This window comes from Neoarius graeffei, chromosome 5, assembly GCF_027579695.1.
Source record: "Neoarius graeffei isolate fNeoGra1 chromosome 5, fNeoGra1.pri, whole genome shotgun sequence".
Taxonomy (NCBI): domain Eukaryota; kingdom Metazoa; phylum Chordata; class Actinopteri; order Siluriformes; family Ariidae; genus Neoarius; species Neoarius graeffei.
This window is the reverse complement of record NC_083573.1, coordinates 57541447-57565978: the sequence shown is the minus strand read 5'-3', so window position 1 is coordinate 57565978 and position 24532 is coordinate 57541447. Positions and strand designations below refer to the sequence as shown.

General features: G+C 39.5%; 1 protein-coding gene across 1 annotated transcript in view; it reads right to left on the bottom strand.

Moving 5' to 3' along the window:
* Window positions 1-2673: 2673 nt before the first annotated feature.
* bcl3 (BCL3 transcription coactivator) overlaps window positions 2674-24532 on the bottom strand; it is a 36881-nt gene continuing 15022 nt past the window's right edge. Inside the window, exons 3-9 of the mRNA XM_060922138.1 lie at window positions 15962-16070; window positions 12613-12829; window positions 7558-7646; window positions 7234-7311; window positions 6605-6772; window positions 6148-6214; window positions 2674-4177 (exon numbers count right to left, since the gene is read on the bottom strand). Coding sequence (XP_060778121.1) covers window positions 3660-4177; window positions 6148-6214; window positions 6605-6772; window positions 7234-7311; window positions 7558-7646; window positions 12613-12829; window positions 15962-16070 — 1246 coding nt within the window. The 3' untranslated portion in view covers window positions 2674-3659. The remainder of the gene's footprint in view (window positions 4178-6147; window positions 6215-6604; window positions 6773-7233; window positions 7312-7557; window positions 7647-12612; window positions 12830-15961; window positions 16071-24532) is intronic.

Here is a 24532-nt window from a genome sequence, read left to right as displayed (position 1 = left end):
TATTTCTGCATAAATATGACCTAAAACATCATCAGATTTTCATACAAGTCCTAAAAGTAGATAAAGAGAACCCAGTTAAACAAATGAGACAAAAATATTATACTTGGTCATTTATTTATTGAGGAAAGTGATCCAATATTACATATCTGTGAGTGGCAAAAGTATGTGAACCTTTGCTTTCAGTATCTGGTGTGACCCCCTTGTGCAGCAATAACTGCAACTAAACGTTTCCGGTAACTGTTGATCAGTCCTGCACACCAGCTTGGAGGAATTTTAGCCCATTCCTCCGTACAGAACAGCTTCAACTCTGGGATGTTGGTGGGTTTCCTCACATGAACTACTCGCTTCAGGTCCTTCCACAACATTTCCGTTGGATTAAGGTCAGGACTTTGACTTTGCCATTCCAAAACATTCTTCTTTAACCATTCTTTGGTAGAACGACTTACCGGTATGTGCTTAGGGTCATTGTCTTGCTGCATGACCCACCTTCTCTTGAGATTCAGTTCATGGACAGATGTCCTGACATTTTCTTTTAGAATTCAGTGGTATAATTCAGAATTCATTGTTCCATCAATGATGCCAAGCCGTCCTGGCCCAGATGCAGCAAAACAGGCTCAAACCATGATACTACCACCACCATGTTTCACAGATGGGATAAGGTTCTTATGCTGGAATGCAGTGTTTCCCTTTCTCCAAACATAATGCTTCTTATTTAAACTGAAAAGTTCTATTTTGGTCTCATCCATCCACAAAACATTTTTCCGATAGCCTTCTGGCTTGTCCATGTGATCTTTAGCAAACCGCAGATGAGCAGCAATGTTCTTTTTGGAGAGCAGTGGCTTTCTCCTTGCAACTCTGCCATGCACATCATTGTTGTTCAGTGTTCCCCTGATGGTGGACTCATGAACATTAGCCAATGTGAGAGAGGCCTTCAGTTGCTTAGAAGTTACCCTGGGGTCCTTTGTGACATTGCTGACTATTACACGCCTTGCTTTTGGAGTGATCTTTGTTGGTCGATCACTCCTGGGGAGGATTACAATGGTCTTGAATTTCCTCCATTTGTACACAATCTGTCTGGCTGTGGATTGGTGGAGTCCAAACTCTTTAGAGATGGTTTTGTAACCTATTCCAGCCTGATGAGCATCAACAATGCTTTTTCTGAGGTCCTCAGAAATCTCCTTTGTTCGTGCCATGATACACTTCCACAAACATGTGTTGTGAAGATCAGACTTTGACAGATCCCTGTTCTTTAAATAAAACAGGGTGGCTGCTCACACCTAATTGTCATCCCATTGATTGAAAACACCTGACTCTAATTTCACCTTCAAATTAACTGCTAATCCTAGAGGTTCACATACTTTTGCCACTCATAGATATATAATATTGTATCATTTTTGCTCAATAAATAAATGAGCAAGTATAATATTTTTGTCTCATTTGTTTTACTGGGTTCTCTTTATCTACTTTTAGGACTTGAGTGAAAATCTGATGATGTCATCTCATCTCATCTCATTATCTCTAGCCGCTTTATCCTGTTCTACAGGGTCGCAGGCAAGCTGGAGCCTATCCCAACTGACTACGGGCGAAAGGCGGGGTACACCCTGGACAAGTCGCCAGGTCATCACAGGGCTGACACATAGACACAGACAACCATTCACACTCTCATGCACACCTACGGTCAATTTAGAGTCACCAGTTAACCTAACCTGCATGTCTTTGGACTGTGGGGGAAACCGGAGCACCCAGAGGAAACCCACGCGGACACGGGGGGAACATGCAAACTCCGCACAGAAAGGCCCTCGCCGGCCACGGGGCTCGAACCCGGACCTTCTTGCTGTGAGGCGCCAGCGCTAACAACTACACCACCGTGCTATATATATATATATATATATATATATATATATATATATATATATATATATATATATATGTGTGTGTGTGTGTGTGTGTGTATATATATGTGTGTGTGTGTATATATATATATATATATATATGTGTGTGGCTTCCAGGCAGGTTTTCTAACAATGTCCACTTTCTTATTATTGCCCTAACACTAGAAATGTACATTTTCAGATGAGTAGATTTTTTTAATAACCATTCCCTGACTTATGAAGGTCAACACCCTTTTCCCACATTTGGTTTGTGTGTTCTCTTATCTTTCCCATGTTGATGGATGACTAAGGGAATTTGGCCTCTGTGTCACCTCATATTTGTACTCCAGTTAATCAGGAAGTCATGGATTACTGTTTGAAAGTTCCTACACACTCTAATCATCTCAAACATGTACAATTTAAATGGGAAACATGCTTCAGTTACACTGTGTTCACTATAATTTCCAGGGGTGCCAATAATAATGGCACATGTTTTTGTTGAATATAATTATTTCTTGATGATGGATTTGTTTTTCTCTGAATAAATTAATTTAAAGGCTGCATTTTTCTTTTTTTTTCACTATGAGATGAAGCGACTTCACCAAAAGGTTGATTTTTTTCTAACCCTTTTTACTAAACTTTACAAGGGATGTTAATAATCGTGGAGGACACTGTACACACACACACACACACACACACACACACACACACACACACACACACACACACACACACTTACTTCATATTTCATAACTATATCATGAAAATAAGGTACTTGTAATGGAAGAACATTTCACTTGAATTACATTCCTTTATCATTTAATACTACAACTTTCGTTACAACTTATATTATTGACAATAACTTGAGTGAAAAGTAGAATCTTTGAAATATTTACATGAATTTCACAGTTTCTTAGGATTTGGTATGTCCCCTATTTACTTTCATGACAGTGTGCACTCCAGCTGGCATGGACTCCACAAATTTGAGCAAAACCTTATGATCCATTTTAGATCAAATCCATTGACGTGTCGACAGACTATATGAGTCATTCGAAGAGATTAAGGATTAAGTAAATCTGCCCTTTTGTACAAAGCAGTTAACATGTTCAATCTTACAAACTTGCTTACATTTAAATAGGGAAAAGTGCAGAATCTTGAATAATTATTCAAGATATTGAACATTTCTTTGTTTTAAACATTTAAATAACAATTCTAAAACGTTTTAAATCACATTTTTCTTGTGTGTGTGTGTGTGTGTGTGTGTGTGTGTGTGTGTGTGTGTGTGTGTGTGTGTGTGTTAATATCTGAACAATAAACCAGGTGTTTAAGGGGTTAACTCAACTAATTGGCAGGTTTGAGAGAGCCAGCTCCACAGCTGTGATATTGTTCTCCATAAATTATTCCTTGTTGGTCTTCAACATCCTAAGTTATTGAAAATGGACAAAGAAAATGCTCATTACCTGTTTGGTTGTGCAATTTATATATATAACACGTATAAATAATGGAGGTTTCATTGCTGCCTACTATCACAGAGTATGGTTACAACCAGTAAAAGACTATAGTTTTGAATAAAACTATATTTCTCATATTAGATCAAATGCAAATGTTTCAAAATACAACCATGATAAATCATATACAAGTAAGACAGTAGTCTATCTGATCATAAATTATAGGCTACATTAAAAAAATACATCTTGTAAGATGGGCCCGCCACATCTATCCACACTCGTTGTTCAATATTTGGTAAAAAAACATGTGCAATTATAGACATTTCACAGACATATCAGCTCATGTCTTTTCCCCAGTGCTTGCACTCAAGTTAGATATGTCGGATTGATCACTGTTATGGCTGGAGGGCCGTGACTGTGTACCAGTGGGCTGCAGTGGTGATTGATGAGAGACAGGTGGCCCATTCCTGGCTGGAATTAAGATGAACTGTGTGTCTGAGGGATAGAGATGTCTTTGTACAAGATTTGGATAATAAGGAGAGTGATCTGGCATTAAATGCAGGTGAGGACCAGAAGGCATGAGTGTCTCATAACGAGGTGCTTGGAAAAAGGGAAAAGGATGAATAGACACCACATAGTCCGGACTGTTGAATGCTACCATATCATGAAATGTCCTGGGTGTCATTTGTAGATCCTCTGCTTCCTGAATTTCCACCGGTGAATGGTTCCCTGATCTGCTTTCGCCAGATTGGCTGTGTGGTGAATATGTGTGTGGAACTGTTGGAGACAGAGATGCACTACGATGAGGGTTGGGAGTGGCCAAAGGGGAAAGGCTTAAGTTGTTTGGAGATGAGGTACCTGAAATGATTAGAGATATTGTTTAACCAGTTGTCAAAACTGTCATAACATGTTTAAAAAAAAAACAGTTTAAAAGATCCAGGATGTGTTGTTGCGTGGACTCTATTAATTTAACTACATTTCTCATATGCATTGTTCCTTACAAGCAGCTTCTATAGTGAGACCATTTAATCACTGAGTATCAGAGACAAATGCTACATCATTTAATTTTCTTAAAATATTGTACATTTTAGTAAATAAATGAAGACACAGAGTGATACTATTGAACGCTACCATATCATGACATGAAGTGTTTGTTTTTTTATTTCAATTCTCTTTTAAATTTAAATATCTTTTTTTTCTGTCAAGTAAGCACTATGGAGCTATTTACACAGAATCAGGCTTAAGCCACTTAGATTAGTGTGTAATTAAAAAGCTGGTGACATTTAAAAATTAAGTTTCACATTCAAGTTTAAATTGTAAATCAGGGACAAGTTGGAGAAGGGCTGTAAAAGTGTTTGAATGAATCTCTGAGAAGAGTTTAAAAGCCTCGAGTCATACTTTTAAATAAATGTTTTCCACAAGTTGTGATTCTGTATAATCTACTTCAGATAAAGACACAGAAAAAAAGTAACACTCATCTCAGTTGAAGTGCCCGTTTTATTTGAACAGACAACAATAAACATGCTCTTTCACAAATCACGCCTTGTTGTTTCCTACCTGCCCCCTTGTTCATCTTGTGTGATGAACAGCTAAACTACTGTTCCAAAAGACTATGAAAGCTTGGGGTTTTCCAAAGTCATTTTGGTTCGGCTCTTAGAAGCAGTTTTAAGAAAGCATAATCTCTGTTCACAATCTCTTATTGTGAATAAAGTTGCTAGAGTTTACAAATTTATAGCAATGAGTTTAAAGTGTAGAAGTAATACATGTGAAAAAGTATGCCAATTTGGAAATTTGTATAACCCATTTTATTGGCTTTTATACAAATGAAATCACATAAGTCATAACTTTAAACATTTCTAAGTGTCATGTTTCATCATGGTACCAAATTTGCAGTTTTGAGAATGTGTTCATATTCATGTAACAAAAAAGACCCTTATTTTAATTTCTTAGGTCCCATGGCACTATGTTCATGCAATGGTTGTTTTTTTTTTTTAAACTGAGCATGTATTAAGTGTGAATGGTTGTTTGTCTCTATGTGTTGGCCCTGCGATGACCTGGTGACTTGTCCAGGGTGTACCCCGCCCTTTGCCTATAGTCAGCTGGGATAGGCTCCAGCTTGCCTGCGACCCTGTAGAACAGGATAAGCAGCTACAGATAATGGATGAACATGTATTAGCAGTGCAATGCAACATCATTATCTGTATCTGTTTAGTTCTCAAAATATTTGTGCCTGTCCTGATTCACACAACCAGTCTGAAGTGTTCTAGCAAGCTTTCAAACAAACAAACAAACAAACAAACAAACAAACAAACAAACAAACAAAAAACTTGACCTGTTCATATCTGTGTTTGTATTCCTTTAGGACATGTTATCAGTTCAATTTGAACATCCATCCATCCATTATCTGTAGCCGCTTATCCTGTTCTACAGGGTTGCAGGCAAGCTGGAGCCTATCCCAGCTAACTATGGGCGAGAGCGGGGTACACCCTGGACAAGTTGCCAGGTCATCGCAGGACTGACACAGAGACAAACAACCATTCACACTCACATTCACACCTACGGTCAATTTAGAGTCACCAGTTAACCTAACCTGAATGTCTTTGGATTGTGGGGGAAACTGGAGCACCCGGAGGAAACCCACACAGACACGGGGAGAACATACAAACTCCACACAGAAAGGCCCTCGCCGGCCGCTGGGCTCGAACCCAGGACCTTCTTGTTGTGAGGCGACAGTGCTAACCACTACACCACCGTGCCTGAATTTGAACAATGTATTCCTATTCGGTTACATCCTGTCATATCCCACGTATATTGCATGAGAATCTTACCACTGAAGCTGTTCTGAGTTTTCAGATTGTGACCTCGTGTGGGCTTTCCACGTAAAACATCAGATACCTGATCAAAAAAATGTTTTTAATTAATAACATAATCTGCATGCTCACTTAATCATTTCATAATTAATATGCTTGTTTATATGGCACAAATTGGAATTTGCTAAACTTAAATATACAAAAAGTCAGTAATGTAAATACTGGTGTTCACCACTAATGGGCAGCATTAACATCCCAAATGACATGACTCAAAGTGATCAGTTTTAATTTTCCTAGTTTGTCAACACAAAACTATGTACAATAGTAAGAAATTTGACAAAAAAAATCAAATCTTATCATTAATATGATGATGTAATAATAAACCATTGTTCAAATTTATTTTAGTTATGTCTCAAGGTTCTCTACTTTAATACCTTTACTAGCATTTCATCTTAATTCCCCCTCTCTTTAGTACCTTCTTGTTCTTAGCCACCATAACGGCTGTGTCATTGTGGTAATTCTTTAGACTGCTATCAGCTCCATTTTTAAGGAGAACTCTGACAGCATCTACCTCGCCACGGCCACAGGCAATGTGAAGAGCTGTGTTTCCACTGTATGACTGTGAGTTCACATTACAGCCATTCTGAAAAAGAAAGCAGGACAGAAAAAGAACAGTCACAGACCTTGTCATGGCAGGAACAAATCAACAAATGTTAATATAATCCACATAATTGATCTTATAATTTTATAGGAGGAAGGGATAAACTGTGCCATTAAACAGAAATCACTATAATTAACTGTTATAATCACATTAACATTTAATCATTAATCATTTAACTGTTATTGTATTGTATGGTGTGTGTGTTTTATATATATATATATATATATATATATATATATATATATATATATATATATATATATATATATATATATATAATACAGGTTAGATACAAAAGACAGAGTGGAGACTGTGAAACTTCTCTGAAATGAAATAGAATTAAAAGGCCTCGATAGGAGCTGAGTCATAAGCTGTTGAGGAAACGCAAGTGAAAACATACAAAGCAAATAAAACAGAAAACAGACACAGAAATATAACCACACCTCAACAAGGAAGTTGATCATCACCATACAGCTCTTCTCTACAGCATGTATCAGTGGGCTGCGACCACTCTTAATATCCTGTTTTGGAAAGGACAACAAAGCTGACCACATATGTATTTTAATCTTTCCTGCAATAATGTGTCACATATGAATTGGATCATGATCTTCAAGATAACGATACTGGTACAATGGGGGCATCTCATAAAGTGAATAAACCCAAAAGCTGCTTACTACTGAAAAGAAATAATGGCCATAATATGCACATGATGCTGAGGAAGGTAAGAGTTGTGGTGATAAATGATGAGGTAGGTTATCTTTACTCACGACAGCATTAATGTCAGCTCCACAGTCTAACAACATTTTCGCCAGCTTCTTATTTCCATCCTGAACCGCTAGGTGGAGGGGTGTTAAGCCTAAAATTGAATACATTTTAAAATATTATAAACAGCTTTCTAAAAATAAACATTATTTTAATAACCTACTCAAGCTTGAATTTACATGGCTGGGCAAAATATCAGTGCACAAAAATACATATGATTGCCAGTGTGTATGCTCTTTCTATGATTTCAGGGGATTTCTGTACCTAAATTAAGACATTCCTTCACCTCTTCTCACATCTCATTTAAATGATGTATGTAAAAAAGTTGAATTAAAAAAAACACCTTTCTTTTTTCCTGCCTTACTGTCTGATTTTAAGAGACAGAACATGCTTATGAGAGTTGCAGAGACATGTGATATGTGCTATATTCAACACAGCATGGTGTATTCTCCTCCTAAACACTTGGCTCAATTTCTTCAATTAATGATTCAGCACATAAGTTGAGCATGAAAACGCCACCACAGTCTTCCAAAAAACCTGCTGGTTAGTAAATAAAATCACATACCATATAAGGATGCCCCTTTGTTATTTCCTGAAATTCAGGCCTGCATGCATGTTAGCTTATAGATCATGTTTAGCAAGTATACCCTTAGAAATGACCTTTTAATAATATACAGTGGTGCTTGAAAGTTTGTGAACCCTTTAGAATTTTCTATATTTCTGCATAAATATGACCTAAAACATCATCAGATTTTCACACAAGTCCTAAAAGTAGATAAAGAAACCCAGTTAAACAAAGGAGACAAAAATATTATACTTGGTCATTTATTTATTGAGGAAAAATAATCCAATATTACATATCTGTGAGTGGCAAAAGTATGTGAACCTTTGCTTTCAGTATCTGGTGTGACCCCCTTGTGCAGCAATAACTGCAACTAAACATTTCCGGTAACTGTTGATCAGTCCTGCACACCGGCTTGGAGGAGTTTTAGCCCATTCCTCCGTACAGAACAGCTTCAGCTCTGGGATGTTGGTGGGTTTCCTCACATGAGCTGCTCGCTTCAGGTCCTTCCATGACATTTTGATTGGATTAAGGTCAGGACTTTGACTTGGCCATTCCAAAACATTAACTTTATTCTTCTTTAACCATTTGTTGGTAGAACGACTTGTGTGCTTAGGGTCGTTGTCTTGCTGCATGACCCACCTTCTCTTGAGATTCAGTTCATGGACAGATGTCCTGAAATTCTCCTTTAGAATTCGCTGGTATAATTCAGAATTCATTGTTCCATCAAGGATGGCAAGCCGTCCTGGCCCAGACGCAGCAAAACAGGCCCAAACCATGATACTACCACCACCATGTTTCGCAGATGGGATAAGGTTCTTATGCTGGAATGCAGTGTTTTCCTTTCTCCAAACATAACGCTTCTCATTTAAACCAAAAAGTTCTATTTTGGTCTCATCCATCCACAAAACATTTTTCCAATAGCCTTCTGGCTTGTCCACATGATCTTTAGCAAACTGCAGACGAGCAGCAATGTTCTTTTTGGAGAGCAGTGGCTTTCTCCTTGCAACCCTGCCATGCACACCATTGCTGTTCAGTGTTCTCCTGATGGTGGACTCATGAACATTAACATTAGCCAATGTGAGAGAGGTCTTCAGTTGCTTAGAAGTTACCCTGGGGTCCTTTGTGACCTTGCCAACTATTACACGCCTTGCTCTTGGAGTGATCTTTGTTGGTCGACTACTCCTGGGGAGGATTACAATAGTCCTGAATTTCCTCCATTTGTACACAATCTGTCTGACTGTGGATTGGTGGAGTCCAAACTCTTTAGAGATGGTTTTGTAACCTTTTCCAGCCTGATGAGCATCAACAACGCTTTTTCTGAGGTCCTCAGAAATCTCCTTTGTTCATGCCATGATACACTTCCACAAACATGTGTTGTGAAGATCAGACTTTGATAGATCCCTGTTCTTTAAATAAAACAGGGTGCCCACTCACACCTGATTGTCATCCCATTGATTGAAAACACCTGACTCTAATTTCACCTTCAAATTAACTGCTAATCCTAGAGGTTCACATACTTTTGCCACTCACAGATATGTAATATTGGATCATTTTGCTCAATAAATAAATGAGCAAGTATAATATTTTTGTCTCATTTGTTTTACTGGGTTCTCTTTATCTACTTTTAGTACTTGAATGAAAATTTGATGATGTTTTAGGTCATATTTATGCAGAAATATAGAAAATTCTAAAGGGTTCACAAACTTTCAAGCACCACTATAGTGCTTCATTAATAATGTCATAGAAAAAAGATTTGTGCTCGGGATGTAGGGCTATACCAACAAGATGGTAGATGGTAAAGAAATACACTATATATGGCCAAAGGTATGTGGACACCTGTTCATCACTCCTGTATGTGAGCCTTCCCCAAACTGCTGTCATAATGTTGGGAGCACATGATTGTCTTTTTCTGTTGTAGCATTACAAATTCCCTTCACTTGAACCAAGGGGCCCAAAAGTCCAGCATGACAATGCCCCTGAACACAAAGTGAGGTCCATGAAGACATGGCTTGCCAAAGTTACACTGCAAAAAATTGAAAACTGAATTTGAGGAGAAAATGACTTAATACTAGTGAAATTATCTTGCTGCATGGACAGATATTTTTACTTGATAAGACATCTTAGAATCAGTTGGTTGCAATCTAGAACTAGGTTTAATAATCTCAGAATTAGTGTCTTGTATTCTTCTAATAGGAAATGCTAGATCGTTTCAACTATTTTCAAGATAATTTCACTTGCTAAGATATCATTTTTTTGCAGTGTATAGAGTGCTTTGAGGTCAGCGCGAACCCAGCGGCGGCCATATTGGAAGTCAAAGGTCGCTGTGTCAGTGCATTGTTGTTGTTCAGTGAAGCAAAAAGGGGTGACAATGCCGAATACGTGTGTCATTGTTGGCTGTAGTAGCCGGGGGGAAAAGGGTGGCAAAAGCTTCCACAGACTCCTTAAAGTCGTGACTAACCAGGGAATTGCAGCACAGGAGAAAAGCGAGCAGAGGAGACAACAGTGGCTGGCTGCCATCAACCGATCAAATTTAGGACAACTTGACTGTATCCGGATTTGTTCTGATCACTTTGTGACAGGTAGGCTAATATTGTCTTGAATTTCATAGTTACTAAAATAAATGTGATACAAACTATTATCTTTTCTATGTACTTTCAGCAATGATTAATGGACATATTTGTCACATTAGGTAGCTTATGTCTACTGTAGTGCATTGTTGCATCAAATGGCATTTAAGATCTAGGCCTAGTAATGTTTATGTACACATGCTTTAGTTCACAAAATGGACTTGGGTGAAACACTAGATAGTTCACAAGATCGATGTATGTCACATGCAGCAACAAGCTGGGGTCAGCTTTCCATTCCTTCTCACTAACAGCGTATGGATCTACATTCCCAATGAAACGTACCTTCTCAGCATAACGCTCCCGTGCCTGCTTATCCAAACTTTCACAGTAGTGCTCCATCACTTCAGATGTCTAAATTCTTAAAAAATCCAAGCTTCTAAGCCCTCTAACGCGGAAACAAATCGGTGAATGTGTACTCTATGATGTGTACTCTATGAGCGCTCCGGAGCGAGTGACTTCCAAGATGGCCGCGCAGACCGCAGTGTTACTATTTTTAGCATCATCTCGGAGCACTCTATTGGGGAAGAATTTGAATGACCTGCAAAGATCTTGAACCTCACTCTCATTGAACACCTTTTGGATGAACTGGAACGATGAATGCACCCCAGGGCTCCTCACCTAACATCAGTGCCTGATGTCACTAATGTTCTTATGCTCAACAGGCACAAATCCCACCAGCCATGTTTCAAAATCTAGTGGAAAACCTTCCCAGAAGAGTGGAGGCCGATGGGGATGGACGACCATTACCGTTGTCGTCACTGCTGAACCCGATCCGGGCTTGAGGTAAACATGTTTGTTTGACTTGGCCAGAGCTGCAGCAATAGGGTAGCCGGTTCCTTTCTGCGCACTCACACACACATACATTCAAACCTATGGGCAATTTAGAGTAGCCAGTTAACCTAACTACATGTCTTTGGATTGTGGGGGAAACTGGAGTACCTGGAGAACACCCACGTAGACACAGGGAGAATATGCAAACTCTATGCAGAAAGGCCCCCATTGGCCACTGGGCTTGAACCCAGAACCTTCTTGCTGTGCGGCGGCAGTGCTAACCACTGCACCACTGTGCTGCCCAAAATTCCATATTAATGCCCATAGTTTTGGAATGGGGTGTTCAAAAAGCACATATGTGTCTGATGGTCAGGTATCCAGATATCTTTGGCTATATAGTATGTTGATATGGTCAAAGTTATGATATACCAGTGTAGATAATATCATCATAAAAATGCTACTTCAAGGTACAGCAATTTCCTTGCTACATATTTTAAAACCAGCTTTTATATATTGCTTTGAAAATTCATTAATGTTTAAAAGCAATCTTTATATATCGAGTTTGTCTTTTATTCCCACATTTTCTCCTCAGTTGGGTTTTGCCAATTCTTACCCACTATATAATTCTCCCCATCATGTTACAGCTACCAATCAGGAAGCTTGAAGGCTAACACATACTATCTCTGAGACATGTGAAGCCACCCTCTGCATCTCATTCAAAGTACTGCTCATGCTACATCTCAGGGCAACATAACATAATCGGAGGAAAGTGCTATTTTGTGTAATATCAGAAGCTATCAGGAGCACTTGGTTTTGTCATTTCATCGAATCCTTGTTGTAAATCATCATATCAGTTTGCATGTTTTGAAATGTTAAGTTATTCATTCATCTACAGTTGCCATTTTATCCTTGCCAGGGTTGTAAAGAATGCGGATCATATCCTGGTAACACTAGGCGTGAAGACGGAATACACCATGGATGGGACCCCAGTCTACCGCAGGGCACCATGCACACACACTTTCACACACTTATTAATCAACGGACAAGAAACTTCTGCTTGAGCTTTCTATGGCATTTGACCAGACTCAGTCACTTACCTTCAAAGTTCCGGCTGTTCAGGCAGGTCAAAGGGCAGTATGATAATCGGGAGAGGTGGGAAAGTATTATACGGAGACAAGCTTCTTCTTGGTGCTCACAGCAGAGATGCAATGCCGTCTGTCCATTACGATCCAGTGCTCCAGGGTCTGCTCCACCCCGAAGAAGAGCCTCCACTACACCAGGCTGATGTGTGATGACTGCCAAGTGGAGAGGAGTCTGAGGACCAGAGGAGGGACAGTGTCAGTTTAGCTGATTCACAACAGACAAAAATGAAACACTTATTTTTCCATCCTCACTTACACTTCAGATAAACATACAGCACCAGTCAAAAGTTTGTACACCCCTACTCATTCATAGGTGTTTCTGTATTTTAACTATTTTCTACACTGTAGAACAACAATGAAGACATCAAAACTATGAAATAACATATAGAACATATATGGAATTGTGTGGTAAACAAAAAAGTGTTAAACAAAATACGTTTCATATTTTTTTGATTCTTCAAAGTAGCCGCCGTTTACCTTGATGACGTTTTGTATACTATTGGCATTATTTTAACCAGCTTCATGAGGTAGTCACCTGGAATGCTTTTCAATTAACAGCTGTGTCTCGCCAAAAGTTAATTAGTGCAATTTCTTGCCTTCTTAATGCGTTTGAGATCAAACAATAAATAGTAAATAATAAAAATACAGTAAATAGCCCTATTCCACAACTATAGTAACTGTAGTAAAAGAGAAACATATAAACATGAATCATATCCTGGTGCATTCCTATCAGTGCGACATCTCATTTAGAACACATTCAACAGGTTAAAAGTCAATGCTATAGAACGTTACCAACAAGATAAGGCACAAATACACTTCAAACCATATAAGCATGCACCTACAAAAACATTTGCACTAACACACACCTTTCTTTTAAAGCACGCGTGCGCACACACACACATACACATAGAGGCATAGTATCCTCAACCCTTTTCTTATTTTATATCTTGTATGGTCTCTCTGATTTATAGTTATATGCTGATAAATGAGCTTAGTTTCAGTACTAACAGGGTAAGCTGGCACTGGGCTGGCTCACCTCAAGCTGAAAAGGGGAAAAGAACAAACAGGGAAAGGGTAAGTACAGTGATACAACAGAAATTCCTCTGGTGTCACAATGCCTGTGGCTCTCCCTTCCTGTGGAATGATCCAATGTCTGAGAATCAGTTCTGAGTCATCACTGGTGTGTGTATGTGTTTGAACACACATGCACATTTTGCTTAATTGTGTGAACACATAAATGCATGCCAGTAAAAATCATAAGCATAAGAGAACAATTATTCTTATATAACGTCTCTTATCTGGAGTTGTTAGTCAGGTGTAAATATAAATGATAAGTTTATCATTATTCAAAAGCAAAACTAAAGTTGCAGAACCAGTCCTACAAAATAACATTGCAGCTTTAAAGCGAATATCTAAACAGAAACAAAGAAAGGGAGAAGGCAGGGCAAGCCGGAAACAAATGAGTGGAAGGGGAGAGAGCATGGAAGAATTGGATTAAAGAGGGAAAATCCCTTTCCTCTCCCCTGCAGTGTATCTTTAGAATGACCTTTCTGCCTGAAAAGGGATTTTAAAAAAAATGGGCGTTCACGTTGGGGAAAAATATTTCCATAAGATAAATTCCTGCATGGAACTATGACAGAGCAAAATGTTACTGGGCAAAGTATTAGGAGTCTTTCTAAAAGCAAAAGGCATAAAAGCCAAAGTAAAGCCAACAAACAATGTTTGATATAACTAAAAGAATCCCTCACATTAAAGTTGATAGTGAACTCTGTATTGATTTATTTGTACTTTAGTTAGAATATGCACATATACATATGCATACAGATACAATAAATGCATAGCTATGATAAGTTGGCCTGTTAATGTTTTTGAAATAATAATAATAATAATAATGAGAGTGTGTGAGAGAGAGAGAGAGAGAGAGAGAGAGAGAGTGTGTATGTGTGTGTGTGTGTGTGTGTGTGTGTGCGTGCGCACGCGCGCGTGCACGCGTGTTTGAGGGGAAGTCCCTAAATCTACCCAAGAATGTATGTTGAGAAACAGCAAAAATGTGAAGGGCATCATGTGACTTCTCGGAATGAGGATACTTAAGTTCATGCACACACGCTCACACGCACAAACAGCAGCTGCTTTAACAAGCACACATTTACAACACACACTTGCTCACAATGCTCACATTCTCCTGCAGCTCATGTTCAAAGTTTTGGACTGAAATCAAAATGAAACAAAACGAAAAAAAAAAATTCACAGATAGCCCATGCATCATTTATTTGCATGACAAAACATAGCAATAAAAATACTTCCTTCTTTTGTTTTTTCTTTGTGTATCTTTGTTAGAGCTGCTCCTTGAGCTATAGAGTCATCACTCATTAAGACAGACTTGTTCAGAATCTTTATCAGGCATTTTGAATGTTGGTAAGTGATGGTCATGACATGCTTGTAAGTATACAGAAAGTATAGAAGTAGCAAGAAGAACTAATGCACAGAGAGTAATACTACTCTTAACACGTTCCTAAATACACCAGTCAACAAACATGGCTTGCTCTATATTCCAGGTGGCCTGTTTTGACAAATGATTTTAAAAAGGCTGTTAAATGTCAACTGAAATGATCTTAATAAACCGCTATAACATTTTCTTTTACACATCCGTTACGTTCACAGACTTCATGAGTGCATACACACACGAATACATGCTCTTAAATGGAATGTACAGTTGTTCAGTTTTGGGGAACTGATGTGAATGAAGACAGGATATCACACAAGACTATTGACAGCTCACAGACACGATTGAGGCGCAGCTTCTGGTAACTGGCTTGCACTGTGTATGCTGAGTGAAACCTCAACATGAAGTATGGTGTTTTCTGAGGTTTGGGTAAACATGAAGTGGCTAGCTCAGATGATGAGAATGGTGGAAATGCTGCTTTTATGTGTATGTGTGTGTGTGTGTGTGTGTGTGTGTGAGAGAGAGAGAGAGAGAGAGAGAGAGAGAGAGAGAGAGAGAGAGGAGAACAGAATGTGAAAGTTTGGGGACACTCCACTCAGTGTGAGCCGTAATCATAGAGTAATGTGGGAAGTTGGAAAGGCAGTTCCCAGTCAGAGGAAGACTGGTGTACAATATACACTGTACTCTTGAAGGTGCTCATTTAAAAACAGAAGTGAAGTGGCACTGAGTCAGGGATTGATAACTTACCAGAAAATCATGTGCTTCCTCTTGTTTTCTACTAGTCCCAAAGTGTAATATTATTTGTAGGTGTTACTATGTTGTTTATTGTTTTGGATGCATGTCAAAGTGCATGTATCCTACCTGTCTGAGATTATTATACAAGTCCAGGTCTTTGTGCACTTGACATAAAATGTGGATCAGCCGGTGAACTATTGCCTCTTTCTCCTGTGCCACAGCAATATGTAGAGCCCTGCAATAACACACACACACACACACCAAATTCATGCGTCATCTATACAGTGACTAACATTAGAGAAAACACATCTACATATCTTGTGTCCAAAAAAAAGCTAAAAGTATTTACTTAATTTTTAATTTAAGTATTTATTTTTAGTATTTATAATGTTTAGGGTGGCACGGTGTTGTAGTGGTTAGCACTGTCGCCTCATAGCAAGGAAGTTCTGGGTTTGAACCTTGTGGCTGCCTGGAGCCTTTCAGAGGAGTTTGCATGTTTTTCCCATGTCTGTGTTGGTTTCCTCTGGGTGCTCCAGTTTCCTCCAACAGACCAAAGACATGTGGATTAGTTCACTGGCTACTATAGATTACCCATGTGTAAGTGTGAGTGTGAATGGCTGTTTGTCTTTGTGTTAGCCCTGAGATAGACTGGTGACCTGCCGTGGGTGTCCCTCACCTCTCACCTGAAATCAGCTGGGATTGGCTCTAGCTTCCCCACAACCCTGACGGATAAGTGGTATAGATAATGAATGGATATTATATTTTTCTAATTTTGCAACCCCCTGAAATATGTGCATACATTTGCATGTATTCATACTATTTTGCACCATTACAAATATTGACCTTAAGATGTCAACTGTTTGCATGTTAGAAATATTTTTAATGTTTGTCCCTGCCTGCAAAATATCTGCATGATGAATCACTGGCAACATCTCTGGTTTTAATGCATTTGAATGGATACCCATCTCGTCTCATCTCATTATCTCTAGCCGCTTTATCCTTCTACAGGGTTGCAGGCAAGCTGGAGCCTATCCCAGCTGACTACGGGCGAAAGGCGGGGTACACCCTGGACAAGTCGCCAGGTCATCACAGGGCTGACACATAGACACAGACAACCGTTCACATTCACACCTACGGTCAATTTAGAGTCACCAGTTAACCTAACCTGCATGTCTTTGGACTGTGGGGGAAACCGGAGCACGCGGAGGAAACCCACACGGACACGGGGAGAACATGCAAACTCCGCACAGAAAGGCCCTCGCCGGCCACGGGGCTCGAACCCGGACCTTCTTGCTGTGAGGCGACAGCGCTAACCACTACACCACTGTGCCGCCTGAATGGATACCCAATGTTTGCAATTTCAGAATGTATTCTGTGTTATAATAATAGTGAATATACACTACTGTTCAAAAGTTTGGGGTCACCCAGACAATTTTGTGTTTTCCATGAAAAGTTACACTTTTATTTACCACCATAAGTTGTAAAATGAATAGAAAATATAGTCAAGACATTTTTCTGGCCATTTTGAGCATTTAATCGACCCCACAAATGTGATGCTCCAGAAACTCAATCTGCTCAAAGGAAGGTCAGTTTTATAGCTTCTCTGAAGAGTTAAACTGTTTTCAGCTGTGCTAACATGATTGTACAAGGGTTTTCTAATCATCCATTAGCCTTCTGAGGCAATGAGCAAACACATTGTACCATTAGAACACTGGAGTGAGAGTTGCTGGAAATGGGCCTCTATACACCTATGGAGATATTGCACCAAAAACCACACATTTGCAGCTAGAATAGTCATTTACCACATTAGCAATGTATAGAGTGGATTTCTGATTAGTTTAAAGTGATCTTCATTGAAAAGAACAGTGCTTTTCTTTCAAAAATAAAGACATTTCAAAGTGACCCCAAACTTTTGAACGGTAGTGTACCTTTAATTAGCTTTTAAAATAAAGCTTTAAAGGTAGACGTGAGCCTTAAGATCCAATTATGTACCTTCAATTATTTTTAAAGGTATACTAAATTTATGTTTTCAAGTCAAAGATACATATTAAAGGTACAAAAAAAAATGTATACTGAGTGGTACCAACCCAGCCACAATCAAAATTTGGCAAAAACTTTCTTTCCAAGTGTATGACTGCATTGTTTCTCATCATTTATGGTTGAAAACCTCTGATTTCACTTTTGAATTTTTAACCACAATTGTCAATGCAACATGCCAAATGCACTCATAGACTCAAAGAAAAAACTGTTATCTGTGGTGTGTGTGTGTATGACATGGCCAAATGTCTAATGATTTGAATGTCAAAACCCACATTACACTATTTTATTGCTATTTAAATGGCACTATACTAATCACTCTTTATAAATCAAAACCACACATTCTCTTAAACAATTCAGTAGATGTATGTATCTGAGATAACATCATACAAATCAAACTTCAGTCTGCACTACGCAAATACACTGCTTAGCCAAAAGAAGAAAAAAAAAGCCATATATTTTTGGACCACCTTTAGTTTGATTATGGCGTGCATTTGTTATGTTATTGTTTCAACAACCTTATGCAATGTCAGAACATTTATTTCCATCCAGGGTTGCATTAATTTTTAGATCTTCTCTTGATGATGGGAAAGTCAAACCACTTCAAGTCTTCTCCAGCCCATCCCAAAGACTTTCAGTGGGGTTAAGGTCAGGCCAATTCATGTGTGAAAATGATTCCTCATGCTTCCTGAACCACTCTTTCACTGTTTGAGCCCTAATTTTATGCCCGTGCCATCAGGGAAGGGATTGCCATTGATGTGATAACCCGGTCATTCTGTACATTCAGGTTGTCAGCTGACTTCATGTTATTGCCACACAATGTTGCTGAGCCTCGACCTGACCAACTGAAGCAACCCCAGATCATAACGCCGCCCAGTGGCGTGCACAGACATTTTGGGGGGCAAGTGCTCTGGGAGGAAAAAGGGCACTTTTTTGCGCATGTGGAACACCTTATTATAAAAGTCTGAGATTTAACCCTCCTCTTGTGTTCAGGTCACCACTGACCTGTTTTAGTTTTTAAATGTGTAAAACAACCACTTAATGTTAATTTATTACATCAAGGCTTTTTGACTTTGCCAGGAATCTATAGTTGAACAAAATAGAAAAAGAAATTTTTGTTTTCCTAAATCTGAAAATGGTCTAGCAAAAAATATAATACTTATGTGCAGTTGTTTCTGTATGTGATGGGCTACTTCACGACAAAATAATTACAGCTTGGGCTTAGAGGGCAAACAATACATTTTCATCACGGGCGCAGATAGAGGGGGGGATGGGGGGGATTCGTCCCACCCAGATTTAAATTCACCTCGTTCGGTCCCCCCCACTTATAGGGAGGAAAAAAAACGTCTATGCTGTCTTTCTTTGCATAAGGCAAACCTCACGGAAAAATCAAAAGACTAATTACCATTCGGTTTATTGAGGTGCACAGCAGTACATAAATAGTTGCAACTGCGCAGACTGCACAGGTTGCGAGCTCGAGCTTGGTTGCTATGGTTACCCACAAGAAGTTTGACAGGCATATCGGGGACAGCTCCTCCTAGTTCAGGACCCCAACACGGCATGATGAAGGGTGCCAAAAGGCAGAAAACGATTGCATCGTTTTTTCAAAAAAAAAAAAAAGACTGTAAGTAAACTGTGCCTTACTTTATCATATCACCTTGCAATTTTTTGATAGTCTGTTCAAAGTAATGTCGTAGTGAAAGTAAAATCGTACAGAGTAGAGATGCCTTTCTGGTAGCCTCCTTCTCTCGGTGGTAGCCTGTAGATACAGTGCTCAGAAGGCAGTTTTAATGTTTAATCTGGCGTTCCCTGCCATAATTTCAGCGAGCATATTGTTTCATAAGGAAACTTTGCGAAGAGTTGTTGACTGACTGCCGCTCACGCAACACACAGGCATAGTTAGAAAGTCAGGATGCGCTGGTTTACACTTTACACACACACACGTAGCCCAGCCTCTCGCTATGTTTAACAGTTGGAACTTAGCGGTTTTAAAACTAGTTTTGCAGTTTTGCAATTTCTGTGCGTGATGATAATGTGTAAACTTTGGATTTCCATAGGCTATGTTAAAATGTTATCATTGTCCTGGCCTGCAGGTAGTTCCTGGTGATGGCAGTGAGGGAGGTGAAATAACATGTATACACACTACCGTTCAAAAGTTTGGGGTCACCCAGACAATTTTGTGTTTTCCATGAAAAGTCACACTTTTATTTACCACCATAAGTTGTAAAATGAATAGAAAATATAGTCAAGACATTTTTCTGGCCATTTTGAGCATTTAATCGACCCCACAAATGTGATGCTCCAGAAACTCAATCTGCTCAAAGGAAGGTCAGTTTTATAGCTTCTCTAAAGAGCTCAACTGTTTTCAGCTGTGCTAACATGATTGTACAAGGGTTTTCTAATCATCCATTAGCCTTCTGAGGCAATGAGCGAACACATTGTACCATTAGAACACTGGAGTGAGAGTTGCTGGAAATGGGCCTCTATACACCTATGGAGATATTGCACCAAAACCCAGACATTTGCAGCTAGAATAGTCATTTACCACATTAGCAATGTATAGTGTGTATTTCTGATTAGTTTAAAGTGATCTTCATTGAAAAGAACAGTGCTTTTCTTTCAAAAATAAGGACATTTCAAAGTGACCCCAAACTTTTGAACGGTAGTGTGTGTGTGTATATATATATATATATATATATATATATATATATATATATATATATATATATATATATATATACACACGCACACATACATCTCATCTCATCTCATTATCTCTAGCCGCTTTATCCTTCTACAGGGTCGCAGGCAAGCTGGAGCCTATCCCAGCTGACTACGGGCGAAAGGCGGGGTACACCCTGGACAAGTCGCCAGGTCATCACAGGGCTGCACACATACATGTATACACAAAATGGAATCATTTGCTGACAGCTCAGTCCCCGCCAGTTCAAAAATCCTATCTGCGCCCCTGATTTTCACTCGATTCATGTGTTACCTGGCTGGTGGGGCAGGGGAAGAGCTGACTGACTGCCCGATGTGTTGTCTGCGCTACGACAAGGCCGTGGCTTCCAGGACGCTATGCTGCTGCAACCTCACATTGAATGCACTGCACGCTTGTTCACGTGACAGAGCAAGAGAGACAGAGGTCCGGTGTGTGTGCGGAGGGGGCACACATCGGGACATTATTTTCACACACGCTTTTAATGCCGCTGCTTTTCTAAAAGATCATGTTGACATTGGCCTCAGTAAACTGTAAAAAAAAAATTCAAAAGGGCACTTTTTTGGACAGAGGGCAGAGGGGCAGGTGCTTGAGCACCACCTCGTGTCTATCTGTGCACGCCACTGACGCCGCCTTCAGAGGCTTGTACATTGGCCACTATGCATGATGGCGGCACGGTGGTGTAGTGGTTAGCACGGTTGCCTCACAGCAAGAAGGTTCTGGGTTCAAACGCAGCAGCTGTCGAGGGCCTTTCTGTGTGGAGTTTGCATGTTCTCCCTGTGTCTGTGTGGGTTTCCTCCAGGTGCTCCGGTTTCCCCCACAGTTCAAAGACATGCGGTTAGGTTAATATGGGATGACCTTGGGCTGAGGTGCCCTTGAGCGAGGCACCTAACTCCCAACTGCTCCCCAGGTGCTGTTAGCATGGCTGCTCACTGCTCTGGGTATGTGTGTGTTCACTGCTTCAGATGGGTTAAATGCAGAGAGGAATTTCACAAGTGTGTGATGAATAAATTTGTGTTTTCTTTTCTTTCTTCATGTGCTTCCCTTCTTAATCTGACACACCTATTACTTTGGAACAGGGTAAATCTGGACTCATCAGACCACATGACTTTTTTCCATTGCTCCAGAGCCTCACTAACAAATGGTTTTCTTCTGGTCACACAGCTGTTTAGTCCCAATCCTGTGACTTCTCTTCACATTGTGTATGTGGAAATGCTCTTACTTTCACAATTAAACTTAGCTGTGAGTTCTGTTGTTGATTTTTTATGATTTGACTTTAAGTGTCCAAGCATTTAAGTGCTCTCCGAACACGGTCAGTCAAGAGATTTTTCCAACCACATTTCTTTCACAAAGTTAACGGTTCTCCACTATCCTTCCAGATTTTAATAATGCGTTGAACAGATCTTAACCCAATTCCAGTAATTTCAGCAATCTCCTTCATTGTTTCCTTTGCTTGATGCAAGCTAGTAATTTGACCCTTCTGAAACATAGTAACCTCTTTTCCATGAACACAGGATATGTCAAACAACACTGGAAATGAGAAGCTACTCACTGCATCAGTTAGGGTGAAAAGAATTGTTGCCAGATGAAGCATATTAATCACTGCAGAAATTATCCAATCAAAGGCCCTTAAGTATTTGCTTATTTAAATCCAAATGGTGACTTTTTGGCCAGGCAGTGTATTGACTGTACAAAGCCTACGCCTACTGTATTACCAGGGTAATAATATGATAATTGAACCAGATACTTTTCTAGGACATGCCAGTTATATGGTATTTATGTGCTCACTCACACACACACACACACACACACACACACACACACACACACACACACACACACACACACACACTTTAATATCCTTATAAAGAAATATAGAACAACCGTTGACGTAATTATTAATATGGATAATTAGCTCTTTTAGTTTTTTTTTAAATAAACAGTGCAGTTAAAAAAAAAATCCTTGTGGGGACATTTGGTCCTCGCCAATATAAAAAAGCACACAAAAATGCCCCCAAAACTCAGAAGTTGAAATACCCACCAAAAAAAGAAAATGTTACCTAGTATTTGACTCTGTGGGTTTGACAGCTGGGAGAATGATGGACTGATGAGAACAGTAATCCTTCACCTGTATCTGTGACTCATAAACTTACATGAGTCATTCTGCACAGAATATCCACATATGCAACCAACTTCAGTAAATGCAGGGAAATCTTTATCTCCCATCATCTCACAGAGAACCTCCACCCCTTTTTGTGCAAACCATCAAGAGGTACATCTGTGTGAAAATGATGGAAGGATGTAAACTTTTTTTTTGTCTGTGTGCTTTTTTCTAGAGAGGCTTCCAGTAACAGCTACTTTGGTTTGAGGTCATTTCCTGACATCTGGGACAATGGCACTGTTCTGCCTGTTTTGAATAATAATCATTACAATTAATGTTAATTTATAAGAGTGACAACTTTCCCCATGAACATTTGAATAACACTTACAGAACACCTGGAAATAAAAGCTAACACCTATCTTTGTGAATTCAGCCTTACTGTCTTGAAAAATAGGAATATTTTCCATGCAGAAAATTGGGTTCCGAAGCTCAGGTTATGGTAGTAACATAAAAACACTGGATAACAAATAGTAATAGGGTCCACAGTAAAATGGCTTATGGTGCTACACCAGGAAAAAAAAAAAGATCAGGAATTTTTCAAACCACACTTCCTTAGTGTACACTGTGTGAATAAAAGAAGGAAATAAAATGTCATCTTCTACCTTTTGTCTGTCAATGTTGCATGTGTCCATATTTTACAAGCCCATAAAATAGTACTTGGGATTTTCAGAATCAAATAATGCAAACTTCACTTTCAGGGTTCGAGAAAGCATCAAATCAGGGCAGATTGGACAAAATCTGGCCATGAATATTTTATTTCAGATTTGTTCAAGATTAGAAAACTGAATGAGCACACATCTGCAGAGAGAAGAGCTGAAGAAAAGCTGACTCGCATTCCTGAAATGGAAAATGGAGACTGTAGGGCCATGATTGCTTCATGTTGGCTGTTCCACACAAAGTACTCAACAAGGAAGGACAGCAGTACTCTACTATCACAATAAAGGGAATACCACAACACTTCCAAGAATGACATAAAACACACACACACACACACACACACACACACACACACACACACACACACACATTTCCCCTGCTTTTTTCTCTTCTTTTATTACATACATGCACTATAATCTTAAAAATATACAGCAGAGTTTTCTTTGTTAATCTCTGCTCTGTGTTTTTTCAGATTATATGAACAACTAGCCAGTCACTGGTCATACAATGTGACAGTCAGTCTGTGTGATGCAATCACTTCAGAGGCTGTACACATAACCATACCATCTATCTCATCTCATCTCATTATCTGTAGCCGCTTTGTCCTGTTCTACAGGGCCGCAGGCAAGCTGGAGCCTATCCCAGCTGACTACGGGCGAAAGGCGGGGTACACCCTGGACAAGTCGCCAGGTCATCACAGGGCTGACACATAGACACAGACAACCATTCACACTCACATTCACACCTACGGTCAATTTAGAGTCACCAGTTAACCTAACCTGCATGTCTTTGGACTGTGGGGGAAACCGGAGCACCCGGAGGAAACCCACGCGGACACGGGGAGAACATGCAAACTCCACACAGAAAGGCCCTCGCCGGCCACGGGGCTCGAACCCAGGACCTTCTTGCTGTGAGGCGACAGCGCTAACCACTACACCACCATGCCGCCCCCATACCATCTATGTTCCCTAAATATATATTTTCTTCCATTTATTATGCCAAAACAGCAATTATAAATCCAAATGCTACAGCAGTGATCAAACTGAAAGAAGAAGCTGGACCGAATGACTATTTTAGCTAGCCATGACTCAGACATACAGACGTAGCCTGTGAAAAATTGTCG